Raw genomic sequence first — 25,603 nt, forward strand, 5'->3', positions numbered from 1 at the left:
TGATGAAAGAAAGGACTTGTAGGTTTTATTTAAATGAATGTGAATCTTGTGGTCTAATTCCAGCACTGGCAACTTTTTAGAAACTATAGGTGTGGTAGGTTATGGGCTTGGATACACAGCACATTTATACTAATGTAATTGACTGTCTATTGATGTATATAAGAAGTGAGCAGCCCATATAAATCCCAACACCAGAGTAACTTCACCTACCACAGAAAGAATCAGGAGTAAAATGACACTCATATAAGTTACACTGGTATATGTGTCTTGTGCCTACAGCTTCTTATCACAAGGTATCTGTTGCAGATAAGTAGGGTATTATTACTGGCTCCTTTCTCCCTCGTGGCCAAGTACAATAATACATTCAACTACCCTGGAATAAGCTGCTCATCTGTCCACTCCAGATCCTAGTGTAATTTACACCAGTGTACAAAACCAATAAAAATTATACTGGCATGAATGCTCTGAATGTCTTGGCCCTCTGTCAGAGTAACTGACCAGATACAAGTACAACCAAGGAATACAGGTTTGAGAACACTTGGCAATGTTTAGCTTTCCTTTCTGAATGGCTCACATACATACAGTTCAGCAAAGCACATGTAACTGAAGTAAATACTCTGTAGAACAGTGGCATTATTTCAGGAATGGTCCTGTCCTCTTTGTGGTGCCAGAGTCTGCTTACCACAGGATATATTGTGCATTAGGGCCTTGTTACACTTTGCACTGTGAGCCACACAGATGTCGATTGATATAAGTGCTAGCTCGAGTTGGGAGCAGTCACGATTCAGGTCAGCAGGGGCCTGGAGGAATGAAAGGTAGGAATCCTGCCCCCACCCCATTCTGGGCTTCCCTTCTGCCTTGTAGCCCACCCTCATGCTCCCCCAGTTCCCTCCCTCTGCCCCCCCCCACCTCCACCTACTTGTAGCTGCCCAGCTGTCTGTTGCAGGGGAGCAGGCAGGAAAGGGTTAATCTTCCTGCTCAAGTGCTGCTGCCAGGCTGCTGCTCTTCCTGTGACAGAGCCTGCCCAGAGAGCAGCAGTAGCAGTGGCTGGGCAGACAAGTTAAGTCTTCCCTGCCTGCTTCCCCAGGGCAGACAGCAGTGGGCAGCCACAAGTAACTGGGAGAGTGGGGGCAGTGAGTGGGAATCTAGGCTGCTGGGGAGGGTGGGGAAGGGGGAGGAAGTGGCTCTGATCTGGGCCAGCAAGAGAAGGGGAATGAGTCAGGTATTTATACTAAGGGGTAGCCTAGAGTAACTACACCCTAGTGCAGCACGAGCTGGGTAATGCAAACCAGTCACTCTGAGCCACGTAACAAGTGCTTAAAACTAGTTTCAGGTGGTAAAGTGCAGACAGTCGGGGGTTAAGAGCTCCAGGAGCTGCCCCAAATTACCATGTAATAAGGCCCTTAAAGTTTAAGAAGTACTGTCTACTTGGACTACTCTTTGGTAGCTGAAAACTATAATCTCTGTCACTCAATTACATTTATAAATCACTGATGAAAACTTTGGGTGAGATTATTTGCTGCACCTCTAAAAGGCACAGCACAGAATTTGTAACCCAGAGTGCCCTAAGGTGGCTTTAAAATATCTTTCTGTCTTCCTGATTCTGGGCTGTTATGTGAATGAAATGAAAAGAGCCCTGGAGGACTGTGTTAATTTATGGCAGCCTCTCCTTCAGCCCCGTGAGTTAAAGCAGTGCCTAAAATCATCAAAGTGCTAAATGCTACAGCCTTGTTCCTGGCAAGTCTTTCCTTTCTCTAGTTCACCTAGTCTCCCAAGGGGGTCCTCTGAAGGCAGATTTATGGCTCCCTGCCACAGTTCTGCATTGGTGGGAAGGAGAGAGGACTCTCTGGATGCATCCAGATGAGGACATATGTGCCTGTTGCAGTGTCTCAAAATAGTTTGAGACACTGCAAGAGGCACGCTGGAAACAAAAAAATGTTCCCCATGCTGCATATTTGCAGCTTGGACTCTAAATTTGATACCAGGAAATCCCAGTATTAAAAAAAAAATCTGCTGAAAAAAAGCCATGCAGGGCGCACTCCAGGAGCATGCCCTGAAGCAACCAAAGGCTGAGTCCTCCAGGAAGATGTTCTGGCACCCAACCAGAGCATGTCTATGCCTGCCCCCTTCCCCATCTGTCCCAGCATTCTGCCTTAGTGTACTGAAGCAAATAGGAGCAGGGTAAGGCTACAACAGTGATCCAGACCCAAGCGCCATCCCCAGTAAGTAAAGCTGTGGGTGTGGGGAGGGGGGTTGTGGGGGGGAAGTATTGTGTGTGTCGGGGTGGGAGGGTTGACTGCTTGGGAGGAGTGGATGCTCCACCCACAAAGCGCACAGCCCCCCTCCCTCCTTGCAGCAGCAGAAGTGGCTGTGGGGTGATCAGGGCCCGTGCTGGCAGAGCCCACTTCCCCACCCACCCCATGATACAGTGCAGCCCCAGCTGCCTGAGACCCATTGCCACCTGTGCCACATGTTGCAGGCCTGTCCTGACCCAGCCTGGTGCCATGTGGTTTTGGACAGGACCAGGCCTCTCTTGCTGTCACCTGGGGTCCCAGCACTGCATGCAAGGGCTATGTGTCAAACCAGGCCAAGTCCTGCCTCCATAGAGCCGGCCTGGCCCAACTGGTCACAGGGCTCTTGGAGGCAGGACCCAGCCCGGCCCACCACACGGCCCCTGCATGTGGTGCCAGGACCCCAGGTAACAGTAAGAGCGGTCCAGTCCTGCCCAAAGGGCCAGGCCAGGCCAAGGGGCGCTGGATCTCAGGGAGCCGGGACTGCACCGTATTGTGGGAGAGCTGTCAACAGTTGACCCTGAGCAGCTGCTGCAGTGGGGAGGCGGCACCTATCCCTCCCAAGCAGTGCCCCTCCATCTGCACAAGCTCCCCCCACAATCCACCCAGAAATCCCATACCCCCAAACCACCCACACAAACCTCTATCCATATACCCAACCACAAGCCCCATATCCCCCCACAAACCTCACACCCACAAACTCCACAACCCCCCCCAAACCCCACACCTACCTTCCCACACTCCTTGCCCCCCAAAACCCTACATTCCCCCACAAATCTCATACCCTGCATGCCCAGCCAGCCAAATAGGATGGGACCTGCTGGCAGGAGCTGCAGCTGCAGGGGCAACTGCCGTACTGCAGCTCTGCTCCATGCTTACACTGGTGTAGAGACATGCAGCCCTAGGCTGTAAGGGCTCCCTTCCTCCACCCCTAGAACAGCCTGTGCAGAAGGAGGCTGGCCTGGAAGGGAAGAGGCTTGCCCAGCCCAGACTCTGAGCCCCAGTCAAGGGCTTCTCAAGAACAACATGGGGATTGCTGGGGCCTGGGCACAGGGAGCAGAACGGCAAGGGCTGGCACTGTTCAGAGCCACAAAGCAGCGGGTGGGACAGCTGCAGCTGGACTCATGTCCTGCTGCTGGGACAGAACTGTAGCTGGGAGGGAGCTAGTGGGGGCAGGCAGGCGCTGCAGGTCAGGAGTGAGGGGCACTGTGGGAGGGACTGCGGGTTGAGAGTGAGGGGCAATGGAAGGGCAGGGCACCAGCATATCAGTGCTGCTCACCTGCCCATATCCTGGTGAGCAAAGGGGGCAGGGGCAGCTCTAATTTTTCTATGATTAAAAAAAAATAAAAGCGAATACCAAAGTGTATAGATATTTAGAATTCATTTATTATGATGATAGAGACACTGGTAAGGCTTTTAAATTACTTGAATATTGTAAATAATAAAACATGGCCGAACTGATCTCTCTATATATGGTGGCATTTCATTTTAATCAGAGAAGAACATGGGCTTTGGGTATTTTAATGAGAGAATTTGAGGTTATTATTAGAGAGTTTGCAATTTTTAAACAGGGAACACCAGGATCTCTGCTAGTTAGACAAGTGGTGAGACGTGGGCAGAGGAGTTTGCCCAGGGCCAGCACCGGGGACCCAGCTGGAGGGCAGGCAAGGCGGTTGACCTGGCCATTTGGGGCCAGGAGGACACCCCTGGACAGTTCAAAGCAGGCCCCTGCAAAAAGTACATCTGGGTGAGAGCTGCCCAGACAGCAGGGTGGGAGCACCATAAGCATCAGCAGTGCTGACCAAAAGCCAACTGTGTAGCCATGGCCTACTGGCAGTTGGCCCAGATGTGCAGGCCATGCAGTCCCCATCCAGATCTGGAGGCATGTGGCCAGGGGGTTTCATGCTATCGCAAGTGACATCAAGTCACAGCCAGGCAGCAGCCCCCACTGCCAGACTGCTGCAGTGGGTAGAGGGTGCAGGTGCCACTCCAGGTTAGGGCTGATTTAGCAGTCCAGCTGGCACAAGGGGTAGTGTCCCCAGATACCAAGTGACTGGGCCTCAGAAGTTCCTGAGGGCTTGTAGCCCTGAGTTGCTGGCCAGGGCAGCTTTTTATACTGCTGGGGCCAGCACAGGTGCTGGCCTCAGGCTCTAGCTCTCCTGGCTGAAGATCCAGAAGGAGCTGGGCAGGGTCAGTTTGCCCCAAGAAGCACAATTTGTTCCACACCAAAAGTGCATGTTCAGGCACAAATTTGTGCCGCTGCTATTTGAGCTGCTTCGAGTGCATGTGCCTGCATGTGTGGGCATATCCAGACAAGTGTGGCTGTGTGGTATGTGACACCACAAACACATCTGCAGCACCACATACCGCACAGTCAGGTGTTCTCCACACTACAAGGGCACACTGCTAAAAAGTGGAGCCAGGCTGCCTGGTGGTGTGCTGCAGCTGCCAGCCAGGCTCTGCTTGGCAGGATCACCACTGCTGCAGCCCCAGGAGGCCCCCCACGACCCCTGGCAAGGCTACTGGGGCCAGCATAGCGTGGAGTTACTTGTCCCCTGGGAACCAAATGTCTGCACTCATCTGGATGCAACCTCTGAGGCTCAAATTTGAAGCTGTTTTATGCAACATCATCAGGGATGAAGATTTTACCTATTCTATCTAGATACTGAAGTGCAAAGACATGAGAGGGATGAAAAAGCAAAATCTGCAATTTAGTTGCTTTAATACTTTAATACTTATAATTGCTTTCAGTTAGGAATAAAAACAGTCATTTAGGGACAAATAAACAGCTGGTTCTTTTTTTTGTGAGAAGAACAAAGAACAAAATTGATATATTTTTATTTCCCACAAAAATACCCAGGTAATAAAAATACTCATGTTGGTCCAAAACAAATACACTTTAAAACATGCACGTAAAACATTAACCCCTGCTGTGATCATTGTAAGAGCATTTTTTTAAAGAAATTGGATTTTACAATGAAGGTTATTATTTCCATGATTTTATTTATTCACTAAGCCAAGATTCAGCATCATTAGATCTCTAAAAATGTTATCCCAAACAAATTCAGAAAGTACATATTTGTATTCATTCAGTGATAAGAGCCATTGTATGTAAATGGAGGGAGAGGTTTGATTTTGTTTTGTCCCTTTTAATCAGTTAAGAACCACATTCTTTATTATTTGTTGAAAGCTTCTAGTGAAGTAAGGCTGTACATGAAAAAATGAATCTTTTCAGTGCCATTGCAGTACAGTCGGTTCTTTCAAAGGACAGCAATAATTATGCATCAGGAACTGCCTAAAGTGAATAAACCTGGAGTGAAGATGTGCCTGGAATTTTGTTTTGTATTAGAGCAATGTCAGTGGAACGGATTTAGTAGAAAGAGGATAGTTTCATTAAAGCAAAGTGTCTAAATATTTGTATTAATACTGTAACCTCAGTTCCCAACCAGTGCTGTGTTGCACTGAGATTCTATACACACCTGGCAATACCCAAAAAATGGTAAGTCCAATTTGGTTCACATCAGTCTGACATGTTGACTTATAGTGCCACCTGCTGATGTATTTATTTACTGCAGTGAATTAAGGTTGAAATACTTTGGAAAATTAATCCGATGTGGATGAGGAAGGTTCATAATTACTCAGACAAAATTTTAAAGGGTTTATCGACCCATTTGGAGAAACAGATTTTTGGCTAAAAAATTATCCTTTCAGCTGCCAAAATTTCTGACTTCAGTGTGGCCATTTGGGAGGAGCCAATGACTATGCTGCTTGGTTAAGCTTGCTACAGATATCAAACTCTCTGTTTTCAAGAGCTGCATCTGTTGTTTGTACTGCTGCAGCACTGTTGAGCCCAGTCCCATTGACCCAGATCCCACTCTGCTGTGTACTGCACAAACACAAAACGATCTCTGGCCACAAAAATAAAACTCCTTACTCTAAGGATAACAGTTTAAAAAGCATTCTTGTGCCTATGTCTTATTTCCAAAAGTGACTCAGGAACCTACATCTTATTAAAAGTAAGTGGGCCAGAATTTTAAAATAATTTAAGCATGTACAAATACAGATGTAAGTTTAATGTGATTTTCACCCCCCCCCCATGTGGAAATAACATTTTTTATAAATATATCCCTAGATACCTAATGCCTAAATATTTTTCTTTTTCTTTTTTAAATAAGACTGAGGCATTTATGTCACTTGGATGTGCTTTGGTAACGACTTGTCTATCGTGTGTTTGGTTATTCAGTAATCCAAACAAATAGGTTGACAATTAACTGAAATTATCTAATATGATTGTAAATTCTAATGTCAACACTCCACAGACACGTATTCCTGAAAATGTAGATTTATTCTTGGTCATGGCTCATCCTAGGCTGAGTTCCAGGATGCAGTGTAAGCAGGAGCAAACACACATAAGCATCTCCAAGAATGTACCAAGTACTTATGGGGAGAGGAATTTGCTATCGTGTCAATTGCCTTAAGAGACTCGGGTAATGACGGAGGCAGTATGCCACCATTGTTAGGCTGGCTTACCTGGCTGTGTGTCAGTCTTTAGGGTAGGGACAGGGGCACCACAACAGAAGAAGTTATAGTAAAGGGTTCCTTGACTTTAGGAAGTTTGAAAGCCTCTCATCTAGAGCAAACACATCCTAAAAGGGAAATGCATGTGCCAAGTCCAGGGAACTCTGAAGAGCTTTGCAGAAGGAATTTTTCTCCCAGCTTCCAGAGCCACCCAACAGCTGCTACTGCAGACTTGTGTACATAGTGGAGCACATTGCTAGTGTATCCATATAGCAATAGATCTAGCACACCCAGTACCAGCTCTTGTCATGCATCTGTGTCTAAAGAGCCCCCATGGCACACAGGGGCCTTGGCATTCAAATGGCCCGTTAATCTTGTCCCACCAAACATCATGTTTCTTTTCCTCTGTGAACGAGGGCTTCTGTGGATTTTCCATAAGGGTATGTATACACAGCAAAGGAAGGTGTGATTGTAGTTCTGTGTATACATATCCTTGCAAACTTTAGTCTAGTTAGCACATATAATAGTAGCACTGAAGATATGACAGTTTGGACTAGCAACCAGGTTATGTTCAAAAGGTCTCTGAAGTTGCTATCCCATGCTGAAGCCCATGTAGTCTTCACTCTTCTTGTTACTTACAATAGCTAGAGTAAAGGTCATATGAACAGTGGCAACATGTAGGGAGTGCATGGGGGTGCACATGCACCCCCTGAGAGTGCTGGTGCACCCCCTGACTGGCCACATTCCCCGCTTAGGTGACAGTTGCTGACTGGTCACCCCCCAAGTAAGGTGGCTTCAGTCACCCATGCATATAAATATCTCTACCTGGCTACAGTAATACCTTAATTCTGCATGTGTCAGCATACTGTAAATGAGGAACTAACATGTTTCCTCTGCCATTAAATATGGAAGAAATAAAAGTGAATCCCAATCATCCGCCTGCTAGAAACAATCATAAATCTCTGTAATACTACCAAAAATGGAACTGGTAGACATATGTTCTAGCTAAGTGATTGCTTCTGTGTTCTGACTGCTGAAGAAGCCACTTAGCTGAAACATCATGCTGCCAGATTTAGTCTGTTTTGTTCTCATCCCAGGTGGTGGTTCCTTCCCCTTTATTCCTGCGCTGGCTATGAGCAATGACTTTCCTTTTTTCTACAGCTGGCTCACTTACTAATGCTTGCACCAGTGATTTCAACTCCTAACAATTTCAATTCCCCACCCCCCACCATGGTTATCAGAATAAAGCACAATATTTTTTCCTATAACCTCAAGCTAAAACTTACATCAGCAGCAAGAATAGCCTACCAAGGACTTTTTAGAATGCAATCAGTTCCATTCAATTTAAATCTCTTCAGATATATGGAGTAAATGGAGCAGTTTGGAGTGCTAGTTCAATGGCAGGCTGTTAGGTCTCGTCTGGTAGCACTGCGCTCCTTGGATTCAAATGCTCAATTAAGGCATGTGGGCATTGATAGATAGACTTGTTCTCCTTTTAGCACTGCATGACTTTCCTCTGTCCTTGAGTTCCCTGTGACATCAGCAAGAGGAAGAGGAAAATAACTCCAGTAGTGCAGCCTGAGGCAGTAACTGATGCCTAACTCCAAAAGAAGCAGGATATCTGTCCTCCTTTTCTTGATGGGGTTATCTTTTACAACAGCCTATCTCAATGTGTTGCAGAGGATTTAATTATATTTTTCATGGACACGGCCCTTGTTTGTGGCTGTGTGTTGTTCCCCATTTTGCAAGGAAACTAAAACTTCCCTCATTTTTCTCACATTACCTCTAAACAGGTATAGAATTGTCCTTGTCCAATAGCCAACTCACTGCTGTCCTCCAGGGAGAGGTAATCTGAGTAAGATCACAGTAGCCAAAAAAATCCATGGACAGTGATGACAAATGAACACTTTTGGACCTTATGGAGCAAGCCAGACTTGTATTTGTACACGTATTCCTAATTTACTTGTTTGTGTAACCTATCAGCATTGAGCTGTCACCCTTTACATTTCCATCACTCCTTCACATATTGGCGTTATACCTTGTGGCAGGGTCTTGTCTACCTTATGTTCTGTAAAGAGTTGAGCACTCTTCAGAAATTCTGAAGATAGTAAATAATATCTGGCAACTCTCAGCAAACAGCAGTATCTGGGAATGTGGTTTTGTGGGGAAAACTCAATTGACCTCCAAGGACCCAAAATGACAGTAAATTAAAAGATGAACATCCTACAGATTTAGCCTCTGAAGTTGTTAGTCATGTCTTCTATCTGTCATTGCTTTTCCAATAAGCCTGCCACAAAGAAATACTACTGTGTTTTCCCTGTTATAAGGTGTAAAACTGAGGAACCTAGTTGTTTACTACTGGGTGTTTCACAGACTGTAGAAGGGACTATACAGTGTATCTTTATCTTGAAAATAGGTTGTACATACGGTCCAAGGATTCAGAAAGTGTGTCCTCCCCTTGCTGCTGTACTCACTGTTAAAATAGCCTTAAATAAAAGTGCCATGTGTGCTATATCTCCGTAAGTGGGATACAAGAACATTTTCTTGGGCCCTACATCATTCTGATTCCTAGGTCAGGACTAATTTCCCTTCTTTCATGTCCAACAGAAAAGCCAGCAAAGCTGGTAGGGTTCTATAGGGTTGTTCACCATTCAGCTCAGCAGGCATTTTTCCATATTCTGAGATAGGAGCAGGAATAAGTCCTGTGTGACTGGTGTAAGCTTCCAGGTAAATTGAAAGCCTGGAAAATAAAGATATTTGCCCAGCTTTCCATGGTCAGTTTTCACGTTGGCTTCTTATTGTACTTATTCTAGTTCAAGGGTAGGCAATTATTTTGGGCAGAGGGACACTTACCCAGTTTTGGCAAGCTGTCAAGGGCCACATGGGTAGCCCTGCCCCTTGACAGGTGCCCTGCCTCCTGGTCACCATCTTGGGACCAATATCCCAGGGCCAGCACCAGCGAGGCCCAGAGCAGGGCACAGGCTGGCAGGGGTCTGTGGAGCCGGGCTGGGCTGCACCAGGAGGGAGAGGGTGGAGCTGGCCTGGCTCCATAGAGCCCCTGCTCGCTGGGACCCTGTACCCCTACCGCCCTGCTCTGGGCCCTTCTGGCACTGGCCCTGGGACACCGGTGTGGGCTCCAAGCTCCTGCTGGCTTCCATGCCTGCTCACTCCCAGTGCCCCCCAGCCCTGCAGTACAGGTGGGGGGCAGCGCACAGCCCCAACCCCCTGCTCGCTGGCAGGGAAGGAGCTGGTGCTGAGCAAGGGGAAAAGCAGGCCCTCACCTGGCCCATAGCAGCGCTCCCTGCTGCAGCTGCTCGCAGCCCACACAGGGCTGTCCTGAGCAGGCACAGGCAGCCCCAGGCAGGATGCGAATGGCTGCAGTTCAAGGCGGGGAAGGGGCCGCTTTTCTCCCTACTCAGCTTTTCCCCAGACTCCTTCCCTGCCTGGGATCCTTTCCTGCCCTTCCCCCACCCACCTTACCTAAGTTTCCCGGGTGGGGCAGCCACATGGTCCCAGGCGATGGGGCCAGGCAGGCCCTGCTGTTGTGGGAGCCCACCAGGGCTTCCCCTGGGTCCTACTTCCCCTGGTTCCTGTCATTTTTTACAGGAACCAAGGGCAGATAAATATTAATTTTCTAAAATTTTTAGGGGCCCCACAGGTCAGATAGAATGGCCTCATAGGCCAGATTTTGCCCACCCCTGTTCTAGTTCCTAGGATGCCCATCTGATCATGTCTCTTCTCCCTATGCTGTCTCCCCATTGGATTCTTGCCCTTATCATTAAGGCCCTGCACATCAAGCCCTACTCTATTTTTCTCCCTCCAAAATCCTTTAGACTTCTACCCTTTCTTCTTCAAATCCATCCTAAGGGGACATCTGCAGTGCAGCAACTACAGCTCACATAGACAGACTCAAGCTAGCTTTAACTAGAGACATAAGCCTGGCAGCACAGAGCTCTGCATGGAATACAAGTGATGGTATTTGTTCAGCTTCTCATGCAGATTTTGCAGCCTGCCCTGAGCTCTTGGCTTAGCTCCAAGAGATTATACTACTATCAGTACCCAAGACAGCGAGTTTAAATCTAGCTCAGGTATCTCTACAAAAGCTACAGTGACTGTACTATAACTGCAGACACACTTTCACCATGATGCCTATGAAACTGTAATAATGCAGCTGAGAAGTTGATAGTGCAGCTACTGATAATATTTAAACAGAAGACAAAGATGAATTTATAGTTCATAGCATCTTTCAGGCAAGATCATAAATCGTATTAGAGCATTACCTAAGCTTTATTAGTTATAAAGGCAGGGAGTTAGATTATTCCCATTTTACAACTGAGTAAACAGACCCACGGAGGGGTTAAGGCTTACTCAAGTTTATGCAGCAAATTTGTGGCTGTGCTCCCATCTCCTGACTTCCTATGTTACTGCAGTGTCTGTATCTGGAGATGACAGTAGTGAAATAAAAGTAATTGTACAGATTTTGTCTTATTAAATTCTGGAAGATGGAAGGAAATTAAAATACGAAGTAATTTCCTATACTAGGAATGATTTGTAGAAGTGTCAATAGTGTGTTTCAATAATGGTACTTCTAAAATAAATCAAGAGGCTAGATGGTGTTAGCCAAATGAAGATCTGCCCGAAGCTTTAAAAAAGCCGAGAGCAGTGATTCTCAATCAAGGGGCTGTGGCACCCTGAGATGTCTTGAGATACTTTCAAAGGCACTGTGGGGTTCTGCAGAATGTTAGTACTGTTAGGTGTGCAAACATAATTCACAAGATAAACCCAGATTTTTCATGTAGAAAGCCAGTGTTAAAAACATTCTGGCCTGTTGTGGTCTTTCTGAGTTCTTTGCAACAGAAGAATTACTTGTTGTTTTTCTGTAGTCAAAAAAAGAGTGACAATTAACAGCAGGCATTTTCTGATGGGTGCTTCAAATCTAAAAAGGTGGAGAATCACTAGCTTAGAGATAGGCATATAGCTCAAAATTAACATGAGTTATAAAGCTTTATGTATACTTTCTTTAAAGGTTAAAGTGTTCAATATGAAGTAAACTCCCTTCTGATGTAGCACTCTATTTTCCTTGACATTGATAAGGGTCTTTTCACCTAGAACAGTGATTTTTCAATCTGTTCCATGGACCCCTATGTCTAAAGGGTCCGCAGAAGATTACTGTGATCAATCAAAGTATGTCAATACCCACACTTACAATTCAAAGGGGTCCACATCTCCATTTAACATTTCCAAAGGAGTCCACATCTCTATTCAAAATTTTTTAGGGTTCCACAAAAGAAAAAAGTTTGAAAACCACTGACCAAGAATAAGGAGCAAATGTCTGGATAGAAAGTACCAGTGGAACTGACATATGCATAAAGTACATGTGTACACATTTTAAAAAATACAGAAAAAATCTTTATTCTCTAATTTCTTCTAGTAACAGTTGCTGCCATAAAGAGATGTGTAAATATGCCTGTCCACTTTAAAATGTTGATAAAGTTTCAGGGTAGTACAGCTCTCAGTAATCTCCTTCCATTTTTTAAAAGGTTTGTTTTAGCCTAGATTGTTAAAATTCATCATACTTTGTGCAATGACATGCGTTTATTTCAAAAACTAAAGATTTTTATGAGATATCAAGAAAATGCCATAACATGTAAATGGGATTTAGTTTATACAGGACATGTTTACAAATGTATTAATGCGCCTTTTCTAATGCACATTATATTTAGTACTTCTAATGTGAGATACTAAATTAATGCACATTAGGCTGCGCTAATGCACAGTAGCTCATTTGCACACTTTTTTAGTGACGCTTGATGCACAATAGACTATTTTACTGCACAGCAGCATAATGTCAATTTTTATATGTGACGCTTTAATGTGCAATAAAATAGTCTTCTGTGCATTAAAGTACATGTGTAGACATGCCCACAGTGCTGTCAATAGATTTCTGTTAACTCATGTCCTGGAATTTGAAATTGGGCATTGTAGAGTTTTGCAGTAGAACCCCTCAGGATTAATCATTCTCAGGATTAACGTTACTGCAAGTTCATTACATATATATATGGGAGATTCAATTGAAGGCCAATAATTCTGGCTTTTACTCAGTCCTGAAGCCTAGCTAATCCCTATTGCTTAATGCATTGTCTTTTTACTAATTCCCTTATGAAATCCTAGAGCTGGGCCAAGATCACAGAGTGCTTCACAATTAATTAATTCCCCTGGCATAGGGGGAATCCCTGGCTACTGTTTCAGACAGCATAGCCAGAGAAGTGGTATGCAGGAATCTCAGTCCATGCCAATATAATGGCCCCTATGGGGTTTAAAACTGATGCTACCCCAGGGACTCAGGGCATGAAAATAGTTTAAAGTCAGCATTGACTTATCTATCTGTCTTAGCTATACTAAGCAGGGCTCTGATGCAGCTGGGGGTCTATCTTGGGGGTTACTTTGGTAAATTATTTGTACTTTCAACATCAGTTTAAGAATACAGAGGTCTAAAATGCTAACACTCCCTGTATAAAGAAACTGGACAGCCTCAAAGCATACCATTTAATTTAACTGAGGTCTGCAAAGACAGTCTTTTACTTGCATTTTCTTATTTCTGGCCTCTCTAACGAACAGTCAAAGACAGATTTTCATCGTAAGAAACTGATTAGAAAAGTAGGCTGCTATTTGAAAATGCAGGATCTTTGCCATTCAGGCAGCTGAAGTAGATGCTGCAATTGAAAGTAAAATTGTCCATTATAAGAAAAAGAAAGGAATGCAACTAAATGCTCTCTGTTGGTAATGAACAAAATGTTAGAATCCTAACCTGAATTTGATCTCCACATTTCTTTGCTCAAATACTGTACACCTAGCCTCGTTTGCGAATGTGCTGAACACTCACAAAATTTTGCCAGTATAGTTTTAAATCCAAAAAAGAAATGGTAATTTAAAAAATAAGAGGGCACATACCTGTATGTTTCTTTATCAGTTCATTTTTATTTGGTTCATAAAACCCTACACCTTTGTCTCTAACTCAAGCAATTTAGTGGCTTATTTAGTGGCTAAGAATACACTAAAATGTCTTGTGATTATATGGATCTTTAAGAAAACATTTTCCCATAAGATATAGATCAATAGGTCTTATAAATTATAAATAATATGGTATAACAGACCACGTATTAGAAATAAATAGCATCTGTTAAAATCTGTTGACCAAAACAATAAAACTGCACAGTAGAGTCTACCCTATATGTATACTTTGGGAGGCAAGAAAATTGAAGCATTAAAGTTGGTTGAGTTGCAGATTTATTTTGGTTTGTTTTTTAATTTATTCTTATTACCATTTTTATTAACCTTTTAAATGTAGCATCCACAGTTAGCCAGTGGGAAGCAGTATGTAGTAGACAGTATATGAATAAACAGAAAAGAACCATGGGCCACCTTAGGCATCTTTACAGCATCCTAAGACGCTAGGTAGCTCCACAGTGAAGCATGCAATGCCTGCTCCACATGTGATTTGCCCTGAAACCAATGAAATCCTGAAGCTTTAGTGTGCCTGTAGATGCGCAGGGATGCTATTCCAACATATTATTTCATAGATTTCATAGACATTAGGGCTGGAAGGGACCTTGGAAGCTCATCGAGTCCAGCCCCCCGCCCAAAGGGCAGGAAGTCAGCTGGGGTCACAGGATCCCAGCAAGGTAAGCATCCAATTTACTCTTGAAGGTGTTCAATGTAGGTGCTTGAACCACCTCCGCTGGCAGACTGTTCCAGACCTTGGGGGCTCGGACAGTAAAGAAATTCTTCCTTATGTCCAGCTTGAAACGGTCTCGCAGGAGTTTATGACCATTCAAACTCGTCATCCATTGGGGCGCTCTGGTGAGCAAACGTTCCCCCAGATCCTGGTGGTCACCCCTGATAAACTTATAGGTGGCCAGCAGATCACCCCTGAGCCTGCGTTTTTCCAGGCTAAAGAGCCCCATGGCTCTCAGCCTGTCATCGTAAGGTCTGTTTTCCTGAGCTCTGATCATGTGCGTGGCTCTCCTCTGGACTCTGTCAAGCTTCTCCACATCCTTTTTGAATTGTGGAGCCCAAAACTGGACTTGATTATAATTAATCAAGTCTGCTGGAGTGTACTAATTAGCATCTCATGTATTCAGCATCCCTATGCTTCAGAGTGGCAGTGGGGGCTGTTTAACTAAAGTTCATTTGATGAGATTTAGTTAAAATGCCCCTGTCACCATTTTGAACCTCAGGATCCTGAATACAAGAATCACCATGGGCGCTTTAATTAGAGCAGCTCTCCAAATCACTCTAATTAAACCACGCCTCTCCCACCGACACAGCATGTGTAGCGACACCCTTCGTGTGGTGCTAAGTGAGTTCAATAAGCTCATACTCTCAGGCACAAGAACTAAAGCAACTACATTATCTCCATTGTAGATTAGAAAACATTCAGCAGCAGTGTGGAGTGCTTCTCTGTGGCACTCCCTAGCATGGTCCTTTGATGATGTAGACCTTCCTAGCTAGCCCTTAAATAAACTAATGTCAACAAGCAAATTTGTAACACTGTTCCATGGTATTCAATTTCCATCTGGTACCTAGTAGCCCAGACAATTTTCTGCATCTCCCAGTAGAAACAACAACATTATAAACTCATGTAAACAAGCTGGCCTAACCCTAAAATGTACTTTGAAACTAATGACATTCCATTTCCCAGGACTGATGGTGCCATGCTTCTTTGCAGCACACTGTCTAAGTTAGTGATAGAGATATACACTCCTACTGCAATTAATATTTTATATAATTGGCTACTACTCTTTGTAAATAATCTTTGAATTTTATCTCAACAGAGATCTCAGTCAGCGTTCTCATTGACTATGGAAGATGCACCAAGCAAGGGCCTGGACCTCACATCTTCTATGTCTGAGCTTCTTTGGAGACATCAGAAAGGCCAATCCAGGAGAAAGAAGGAACATAAAGTGTCTGCATTGCCCAGCTGGAAAAGTGTGGACAGGCTAAATGAAATAAGTAAATATTTCTTGTACCAGTACACACCCCATTTTTTATTCCTTTTGGACAAATGTCCTGTTCCTATTGACCTGCAAACAGCAGATGTAAAAAGGCCTGCACTAAATTGGCAATACTTATCACGACAATAATAATGGCTGCTGATGGATATGGAAAAAAAATTCATTTTACCAGAAGAAGCAGCACATTAGTTCTACCTGGCTTGGCATCTGTATAGATCGGGTGCTTCAGCGGGGCTTTTTTTGGCACTTTTATCTAATAGCTTGAATCAGCTATTAGATAAAAGTGCCAAAAAAAGTCCCGCTGAAGCACCCGATCTATACAGAAGTTGGGCAAGCTGGGTCAAACTGACATGATGCCTCTTTTGGGCATGTGCTGGGCTCAACGTGGCGATGTGCCAAGACTAAAGTGCTGGGGGTTGGGTTTTTTTGGCAGAGTGGGTTATGTCTGTAAGCACCCATGAAGTCTATAGTGCATGTTATTGTGCTGTTAGTTTCCCCTGCATAAAGACATCAGAATTTATCCTTTACTGAATCAAAAATGAATATCTTTACAAGTCAAGTAAGAGCAAATACACCGTGAGTTAACAATGTATTTATTGCTATGAGGCAAGGATTTGGGGGGCAAGGGGGATATCTTTACTGGGGCAGCTGCTTGAATGGGATAAAGTCAGGCAAACGTTTGACTAAAATGCAGTCTTCTTCCTGTCTGAGGGGGGAAGCAAGCACAGCAACTGTTAACAGCGAGTAGAGCTGTGAAAGTGGAGGTGGGAGAAATTCCCAGAGGTAGTGGGCAAGCAACAGAAAAAAAAAAAGCTTGGCATCAAGGGAAATCTAGACATAAGAAATGGGCGGAGGAGCATTATCACCTGTAGAGTGTAGGAAGAATTTCGGGAATCAGGTAAATTATAGGATGTAAGAAAATCAGTATTGGCGTTCAGTCCTTGGTTCCTAGTATCCAGCCATCTTATGGGTTTTTGTTCCCAAGTTCACCTTTTAAAGTTGTTTGGTGTATTTTCCTGGAGTATGAAGTAGTAAGGTCAAAAAAGACATGATTGTCCTGTGAGAAATGTGCTCCTACTGACATGTGTGTCTCGTATTTTTTTTCTGTCAGAATTCATTCTTGTGCGTAGTGCTGTTTAGTTTCATCCATTTAGTTACCACAGGGGCATTGGATCAGCTATATCACGTTTTGGAAAAGGCATGTATACTAGGGTTCATGGATTCTGAGGGGTTCATTGTGGCGGGGGGTGTTGATTTTAGCAGCAGTGGAGATGTGCTGACAGGTGAAGCATTTGTTAAGTAAGGCTGTGTCCAACTGATGTCTGTTGAGCAATGTGGAATTTACTTCTGATGATGAGTTGGACAAAGTTAGGAGGTTGTTTGATAGCCAGGAGCAGAGAGGCTTGGAGTATTTCTCTCAATGTCTGATCTTCATTGAGTACAGGTAGTTGTTCAGTGTTTCTTCTAATCAGTTCCAAATGTGGAGTGTACGGTCACAGTGGGGTTTTTTTTATTATAGGAGGGTATTTGGGTGGCTCTTTCAAAGATATTTCTCTACTAAAGTGTCCTTTTTGTATGAAGGTAGTGTTAGAGTGATATTGTAGCCAAGATGGTCTGGGAATTATGTGAGAGGCAAGGATTTCTTAGGGTGATATATTTTATTGGCCCAACTCCATAGTTGGAATAGAGTTACACCAGATTTTGAATGCAAGGCATTCTTCATCAAGTCTATGCTGTGTCGGCGTTTACTACTTAGACCTGATGAAGAATGTCTTGCATTCAAAAGCTTGTCTAACTGTCCCAACTATACATTTAGTCAAATAAAAGATATCACCTTAAGAAATCTTTATTGTATGAAGGCAGGTATTAGGCTGGCCAGGTGAGCATCGCAAGTGTTCTCCTCAGAGCAGGTGCTATGCAAATTTTCATTTTACTGCTATGCAGATTTCTGCTCAGAGTAACCTTCTGCCATGCATTATACAAAAAAAATGAATAGGAGTAGGATTCTAGCCAAAAGCCTATATTCAGCAAGGCAATTAAGTAGATACTTAAATTTAAGCACTTACTTAAATTCCATTGAAGTAAACCACACAGTAATTTAGCACTTAACAATTACTTAACCACAGCTGAATGATGGATTGATAAAGGTGCATTTTTTAGGTTCCCTGCTGATACTATTTCCTCATGCCTTCTAACATGGAGGTCACAGCTGGGATAAAACAAAGGTGCACTACAGAGACTGTTTTATGTATAATAGTTTATTGTATTGATTTGTGCAGTATTATTTACTGCATCTTTGTTCTCTAGTTACCAACTGTATGTTAAAACAGTGGGGCCAGCGTTTTTTTCAGAAGTGCCACAAATTGGCCCTGCATCCTCCCCTACGGCTACTCTGATCCCCTTCCCCTGCCTAATCCACTGCTCTGCTCCCTGCTCTGTGCTTCCTGCCTGATCTGCTGCTCTGGTTTTTGCTCCCTGTCCTCTCTCTTGCTGTGCTGACTGTCTCCTCCCTGATCTGCTGCATGCCACCCACAAAGGCTGCCATGCCATCTATAGCATGCATGTCGCAGGTCGGCCACCCCGTTTTAAAACCTGCTCAAGCGAAAAGGATCTCAACCAGCAGTTCCAAATGATAGCAGCAAATACCAACAGTCCAATCATTCATTTACTTGCATCTTATTAGATATTTATGCCTCCAAAAAGTGAATTGAAACTCCACAACTCTGATTAAGTAGCATTTATCTTTATTTTGAACCCTATTTATATGCAAGATCTCTATAGTGATTCATTTCTCATGGCATCTCTGCTAATATGCAATCAGCTCATGTCCTTTACCTATGTAATCAATTTTAAAAGCTTTTATCTATTTCAGTTATTCATATTTGCAGGTAATAGTTGCTTGTAGTGCTCACCCTCTGTGGCCCTGAGGGATGAATGAGTGGCATGGGGCTGGTCCACAGGCTAGATCCCATGTGAAGTCATTTCTAATATAAGACAGTGAGTGCACAGATGTCATCTGGTGCACTGGTACAACCCTGCACACTTGATCAGGCCTTAGCATGACTGCACGCTGGAGAGGTCCAGTGCATGGGGCCCTGTCATCCAGCCTGGGGAGTTCCCCACGGGTCCAGAAATTTGGCAGCAGGGAATGCCATGGCTCTGGAAATAATGACTGCTCCCCTGCCACTAGATTTCTGGACTCTTTTTGGGTGTTTGTAGACAAAACGGGGGCCCTAAATTGAAGCGGTGGGTTTAAAAACCCACCGCTTCAGTTTAGGGCAAAGTAACCCCCGTGTCGTACACACACCTCACACTTACCTGCCTCTCCGGTGGCGGGGTGAGGAGGGTGAGCTGCTGGCATGCGGAGCCATCCCTGGGTCGGGGGGTGGGACTGAAGCTCCCTCCACACTAGCAGCGGCACCCGCCCACAGGCACTGGGTTTGGGCAGTCCCAGCGGGCAGTGCAGCCACAGAGGGTAGCACCGGGCCCCCATGCAGCTCAGGCAGGCAGGCAGGCTCCGGGGAGGGGGTGGGGGGGGAGATCAGGCTCACCACTTTTCTTGGGTCGAGCCTGCTTTCCCAGGCTGCTGCCAGGCTGCCTGCAGGGCTTCCCGTAGAGCTGTGGAGCTGCACGGAGCCTGGTGCTTCACTCTGTGGCTGTAGGGTAGCAAACTAAAACTCCCTAAGGAAATTTGTTTAGCTGCGCCCCAAGTCTTTTAAGGTGCATTACGCTGCTGAATTTCCTACAGTGGCTGGAATTCATGCGCAATATGCCACCAAGGTGTACAAACACCGACACCATTAAAGCAGTGTAAAAGCATTTAGCCTGCTTTAAAGTGCTGTGGACACATGGCCATGGAGAGAGCCCCATGGGCTGGATGGCAGCTCTGTGGGCCAGATACAACCTGTGAATTGACATGATCTTTCATGTGTTTTGAGAGAGAGTGAAGAAGTAATATTAGGCAGTGCTTATACAGATATTAGCCAGTTAATCATGGAGTAGCCAAACCCATCAGCAGGAATAGAGCTGCAAAAATCACTTGATGGGTTTAAGGGTGAAAAAATTGTTTGATATTTTTTTTTTTTTTGCCAGAGTGTGACTGACTTCATTGGGATAATTAATCCAGTTCTTTGAATTGATATGAAATTTCGGGATGAAAATGGGCTAAGGAGAGTTAAATAAATAATACACAAAAAAAAATCCTTAACAGAATTCAGAAGCTTAATTATCATTTTGTTGGTGTTTTGGTTGTTTTCTTCTTTTTAGGTTTGTTTATGCTCCAGGGAAAAACTGTTCCAAACCTCAAAGCATATTTACTATACTGCATATTTATTTCATAATTGTATCCTCTAATAGGCGAACAGCAGTGTCAAATAAAAAAAAAAATCATTACCTTGACTTCCAAATATTTACAACCATAAAACTGGGGGCACCTGTTATTCCCATATAACAATATGAATGTTCCAGAAGCTGTTTTATCATTTGGGAGAAAAATTTAAACATTTGGAACAGTAATACTGTACCTGTACTTTATATGTTGTGTCCTTCTAACCATTTATCTAAACAGTTGTGCCTGTCAGAGGAATCTGCATAAGATGCATAATTTGATTCAAAGTGTTAAGATGAGTATGTAAACTCACCACACTGTTTAGTTTACAGCTATTATAGGAAGTATGAATAATAAACCTGTCAGATGTTCAAACTACATTAAAAAACTCTCTCACATCCAGTAGAAAGTGGAATATGAATTTTGAATCTGTTTAAGCCTTAACATTTTGATAAATAGACCCCTTTTCTTGCATATTTTTTTTTCTGAAATTTAAAACTTTAGCCTCAAATGAAGAACCTGTAGCATAACCTTGGATCCTATATCTTATATATTTTATAATTCTGTGATGACTTCTGATTAAACAAAACATTTTCATATGATCCCTCGTGAAAGTGACTAACTCTCCCAAATTTTTCAGACCATTTCAAATTTCAAGGCTATGTCCTGGTATCCCTGAAATTGGATTTTTATCCCAAAATTGAATGCATTCTGCGGTCAGCTGAGTCAGGGCCACTCCTGGAATGGTCCCACAGTACCAGTCTGTGTTTTGCTTTGTTTCCTGAGAGGACATAACATGACACTATCTGGTGCTATATGAATGTAGCTGTAATACTTCTGCTGCAGGTGGTAGTCATAGGTTACCTTCAGAGCCAGCAGCAGTATACTCATGTTCATGCAGTGTTCCAGAAAGACTAGTAAATCCTCCTGAAAGCAGAGCAAATTAATCCAGAGACAGTACCACTTTAAGGCAGCTACTCGAAAGGCAACTAGAAGTGGTGCAGGTAATGTGCACCAAACATTGGGTTGTTTTAGGCGCCTGACTCAAGGCATATGGAATCTATGTAGCAAATCGCGTATTCGTGTCTTTAAGAATATAAGAAGTGCCATACTGGGTCAGACCAGTGGCTGAGTACCCTGTCTCCAGCAGTGGCAGGGGTGGGTGCTTTAGAGCAAGAGCACTGAGCTGGCTGTATCTAGACCCTGTTCATTACCTTCCCTGATAGCCACCGTAGCCCAAGTTTCTGTCCATCTTTCTGTGCTGCTCCCATAATTAAGTGGGCAGCTTCTGCTAAAGTCTGTATTTGAATCTGAAGCAAGCAAATCAGCCTTTCCCACTGAAGTAATAAAATAATTCTTGGGGGTGGGGGGTTGTTCTTGTTTTAATTTCACAGGCCCACCTCCTGTTTTACACAGCACCGATGGAAACTGGGTGGCTTTGCAAAATGTCGCCTTGCCCCTCCCTCGAATGCTTGCCAAACCAAAGAGCCAGGTATTCAAAGCCTTGGAGAATGAGTCTAGTGTTGTGTCTGCCTATGATGAGATGGGCTCTGACAGCGAGGATGACTACGACTGGAATGTGGCCTTGAACAAGCTGCGCCAGAGACCAAGGCAGTTGTCGGAGGACTGCTATTATACTGATTCCCAGTACAACACAGAATGGGCTTATGGCAATGATCAGTACCAACCAATCACCTCCCCTTCCTCAGGACTGTGTACCAACACAGAGACCGTATACTCTGACTCGGAAACATCTTCAGTAAATTCTTCCAGAGAAGCTGGAGGATCTAGCCAGCTTCCTTGGCTGCAAAGGAGATCTCAAAGTGAGAAGTCCCAAGCTGAAAGAACCTATTTGCACGGAGAACTGGATGTAAATTTCAATCCACAGACATCCAGTATAGAGTATTCAGACAGCAGTGAGGCTGAGGAAGTCCAGTATGACTTAGAAAAGAGGTCTAGAAGGTGGAGAAAAAGCAAAGTTGTCTCAGAAGAACGGTGCGAAGGAAAGCATCATGGAAAAACTCACAAGAATGTGAGCTCAAATCAGGTAACTACATTTGTGCTGCAGGAGGAGGAAGTATGCAACAGCAGCTCAGACATACTTACAACTATGCTAAGCATAGAAAGGATGGGGAGCTCTCCTAATATCTTTATTTTTCTGGCTTATTAGAATTAAATGTAGTACAAAGAAGGTGTGTTACTTAAACTATGATTGGTCTGCGCTGTACAGCCATTGCTTCCTCCTCTTTCCAGTCACCCACTGGATAATGACAGTACTCATTAGTTCAACATACAGGTCACTAGTACAAATGAGAATTTGCCAGCAGTTAACAAGCAGTGGCATGTGATGAAGCTGCATTTTTTCTCTGTTCTTAGAACAGAAAACAACTGAGATATTTCACATACTTCTGTGTAGTAACAGTTGGTGAATGACTTTTTAGTGGAGGTAACTGATGGTGATTGCTATGGGCAGGTATGTAAAAGCAAATGGGCAGTTACTGAAATATAGCCCAGGTAATGTCTGGTTTTAATTTCCCAATGTATGATTATCCTTGTGTTTTTACACACTGCTTTTGTTTAAGAAAATTGCTCAGGAAGAAGAGGTAATTGGCAGAATATAACATCTAAGGTATGAATATAAAAAGAACAGAAGCAGGCAAAGTGTTTTTTTCTCCCCACAAAAGATAGTTTTTATAACAAGGAAGTTAATAATATAAGAACCGTACTGAGTCAGACCAATGGTCTATCTGTCCCAGCATCATGTAAAGCAGTGGCTGAAGTAGATGTGATAGAGGCAGAGCTTTGAGCTGGATAGCTCTAGATACCCCCTATTCAGTACCTTCCCTGGTATCCACAATTATGACTTTACAGATGCGAGACGAAACATCTCCAACCATTCTGTTAAGTAGTCATTAATAGATTTATTGTCCATGAATTTATCCATCCCTTTTTGAACATGGCTATGCTATTTGCCTCCACCACCTCCTGTGGTAATGAATTCTACAGCTGTTGATTCTGTGTGTTACTTAGAAAAGTACTGTTTTTATTTTTAAACCTGTCACCTACTAATTTCAGTGGGGGCCCCCTAGTTCTAGTATTCTGGGACTTGACAATTAACCATTCCCTGTTTACTTAGTCTGCACCTTTCATGATTTTATAGACTTCTATCATATCCCCACCCAGGCTTCTTCTTTCCAAACTGAAGAGTCCTAGTCTTTTTAGGCTCTCCTGGTACAGCAACTACTCCATGCCACTCACCAATCATTTAGGTTGCCCTTCTCTGTACTTTGTTAAATTAATTCAATAACAGTGTAACCAGAAAAATCCTCTGCTTGGTGCATGCCCTAGTGCTGTGACTGAAGTTCGATGTAGGATCTGATTTTCCCCAGAGGCAAATAGCAACTATTACAATCCTAAACACCTGGACAAGGTGAATGGAAAGCTGAGCTGGCCTTTACTCCTTCACTGAGGATCAAGTAGCTCACTGATATTCTGTCTTGTGAATCCCATGGCTGGGACATCCTCTAATGCATCAGGATAGTGCAGCTGCCTTAGGAATTAAATCTTCCTTTCCCCTATTCTTCACTTCGGAAGTAGACAGGCAATCTGCTGTACCCTTTAGATTCACGGCAATGATTGTTAGTTCTTTTTTTTGTTGGTTTATACTACCTACCTTTATGTCTAACCTTTATATCTGCTCACCTACTCCCACCTTTTAACAGGATCCTAGTGTTTCATGATGTTGAGGATACTGGTTAAATTATTTCTTGCTAGCATGTTCTGCATCTGCTCTACCCCTCTGGAAGAAGAGACAGATATTGACATCCCCTGCTGGTACATTTCCAGGCATGCTCTATTTATTTTTAGCAAGAGCCGAAGCCAGTGAATTTTATTTCCTTCCCTTTCTACTTGTCTTACAAGTATTAAAATGCATGCACAAGAGGGAAAATGTGTATGTGTGTGCATGCACAGGGATATACTTTGACCTTCATGCGCCCTGCTGCTCTGCAAGAAGTACCAAGAAGCAGAGCACCCTGATTAGGTCCATGCTTCCAAAGAACAGGATGCCTGTTGGCACGCTGGGCTGCATGCTTTAGCAGCAGGTATAGCATATGCTTCAGTATCCCAGCCAGTGTAGAAAATAACCTTCAGGCTTCGTTCAGGTGTCTTTCACCAATGGTTTTAATTTCCCTCCAGTGTGTTCAAGGAGCCCACAAGATATAAAGCAAAAGGCAAAAATCGTTTATTTGTTTTTTCTTTGCCCCTGTCAGAGAACCAAGGCAAAGGCAAAATTTAGCCCTGAATCACCTTCACAAAGGCAATGTTTTTAAAGTAGCAAGATTGTCCTACAGTACAAAAGAGGGAAGCAAGACACAGGGGAAGGAGCAAAGAAATGCAAAACATATTGTATAGTTTAAACTTACTCCTGATAGCTGCTCATACCCTTCAGCAAAGAGTAACACAAAACCATTGTAGATAAATCACCGGTGAGAAAGACCAAGGAGACTGGCCATTGCCATTCTAATAAAACATTCATAAAGAGGATGTAGCTAGGATTGAAAATTCTAGTGGAAGGCAGTGAAAATGATCCAGGGGATTGGCAGTATGAGTTAGAGTAAGAAGACAAATCATCCAGACTTAGTCTATATTCCTGAGAAAAATGAGAGTAGAGGAATGGCAGACCTCTATGCAATTGCAAAAGTAATTCCCTGATTCAAACTAAACCATTGAGACTGAGCAATTCAGATGAAATGTCTTATATACAGGGTGATGCTCTTCAAGTGCCCAGAGTAGGGGGAGAGCACTATTCTGCTCATCACACTTGCCTCCCTCTCCCACAGATACACAGATTGGTGCATCGCTGCACTTCACAGCTCCTGTGGCTGGGCAGAGTCACCTCAAGGTTCCCCCGTCACTGCAAAGACTCCCAGAGAGAGTCTGAGAATTGTCTAAGGGGCAAGGATTTTTTGGGATATCTTTTCTGGGCAAACTGTATTGTTGGTAGCACTGTTTGGGCACAAAGTGCCCTTCCTCAGGTCTCCATAGTTCAGTGCAGTTGGAATCCATAGTGATGTATATTAAGGAACTGCACTTTCCATAATACACACGCACGCACGCGTGCACGCACACACACGATGGAAAGTACAATACCTTAATTGCTTTATATGAATGACACTTGCTTCTATTTTGAAGACAGCTACTGCTTTTATAAAATGGCATCACCTGCTAATTACAGTCTTCCTACCATTTAGCTCCACATACTGTCTGTACCTCTGACTAGTCCCTGTAACTGGATGTCGAAATACAGGGTTTACTCTTTAATCATTCCACTAGATGGCGCTTGTGCTTTATTTACAGAAAATATGGGCCTTTTAACCCCAGACTTTCCTACCTGTAGAGCTGGGGTTGTTAACCTGGGGTCCACGGACCCCTAAGGGGTCTATGGGTAGATT

General features: G+C 43.8%; 1 protein-coding gene across 3 annotated transcripts in view; it reads left to right on the forward strand.

Annotated features, from left to right (window-relative positions):
- The window catches only part of MYRIP (myosin VIIA and Rab interacting protein), a 396,401-nt gene that overhangs the window by 331,761 nt on the left and 39,037 nt on the right, over positions 1 to 25,603 (forward strand). For all 3 annotated transcript variants that reach the window (XM_090050365.1, XM_090050364.1, XM_090050366.1), the window contains 2 exons: positions 15,644 to 15,821; positions 21,545 to 22,197. In XM_090050365.1, the coding sequence (XP_089906491.1) occupies positions 15,644 to 15,821; positions 21,545 to 22,197 (831 nt within the window). The remainder of the gene's footprint in view (positions 1 to 15,643; positions 15,822 to 21,544; positions 22,198 to 25,603) is intronic.

Source organism: Crocodylus siamensis, chromosome 5 (genome assembly GCF_052110815.1).
Source record: "Crocodylus siamensis isolate JL-2025a chromosome 5, ASM5211081v1, whole genome shotgun sequence".
Taxonomy (NCBI): domain Eukaryota; kingdom Metazoa; phylum Chordata; order Crocodylia; family Crocodylidae; genus Crocodylus; species Crocodylus siamensis.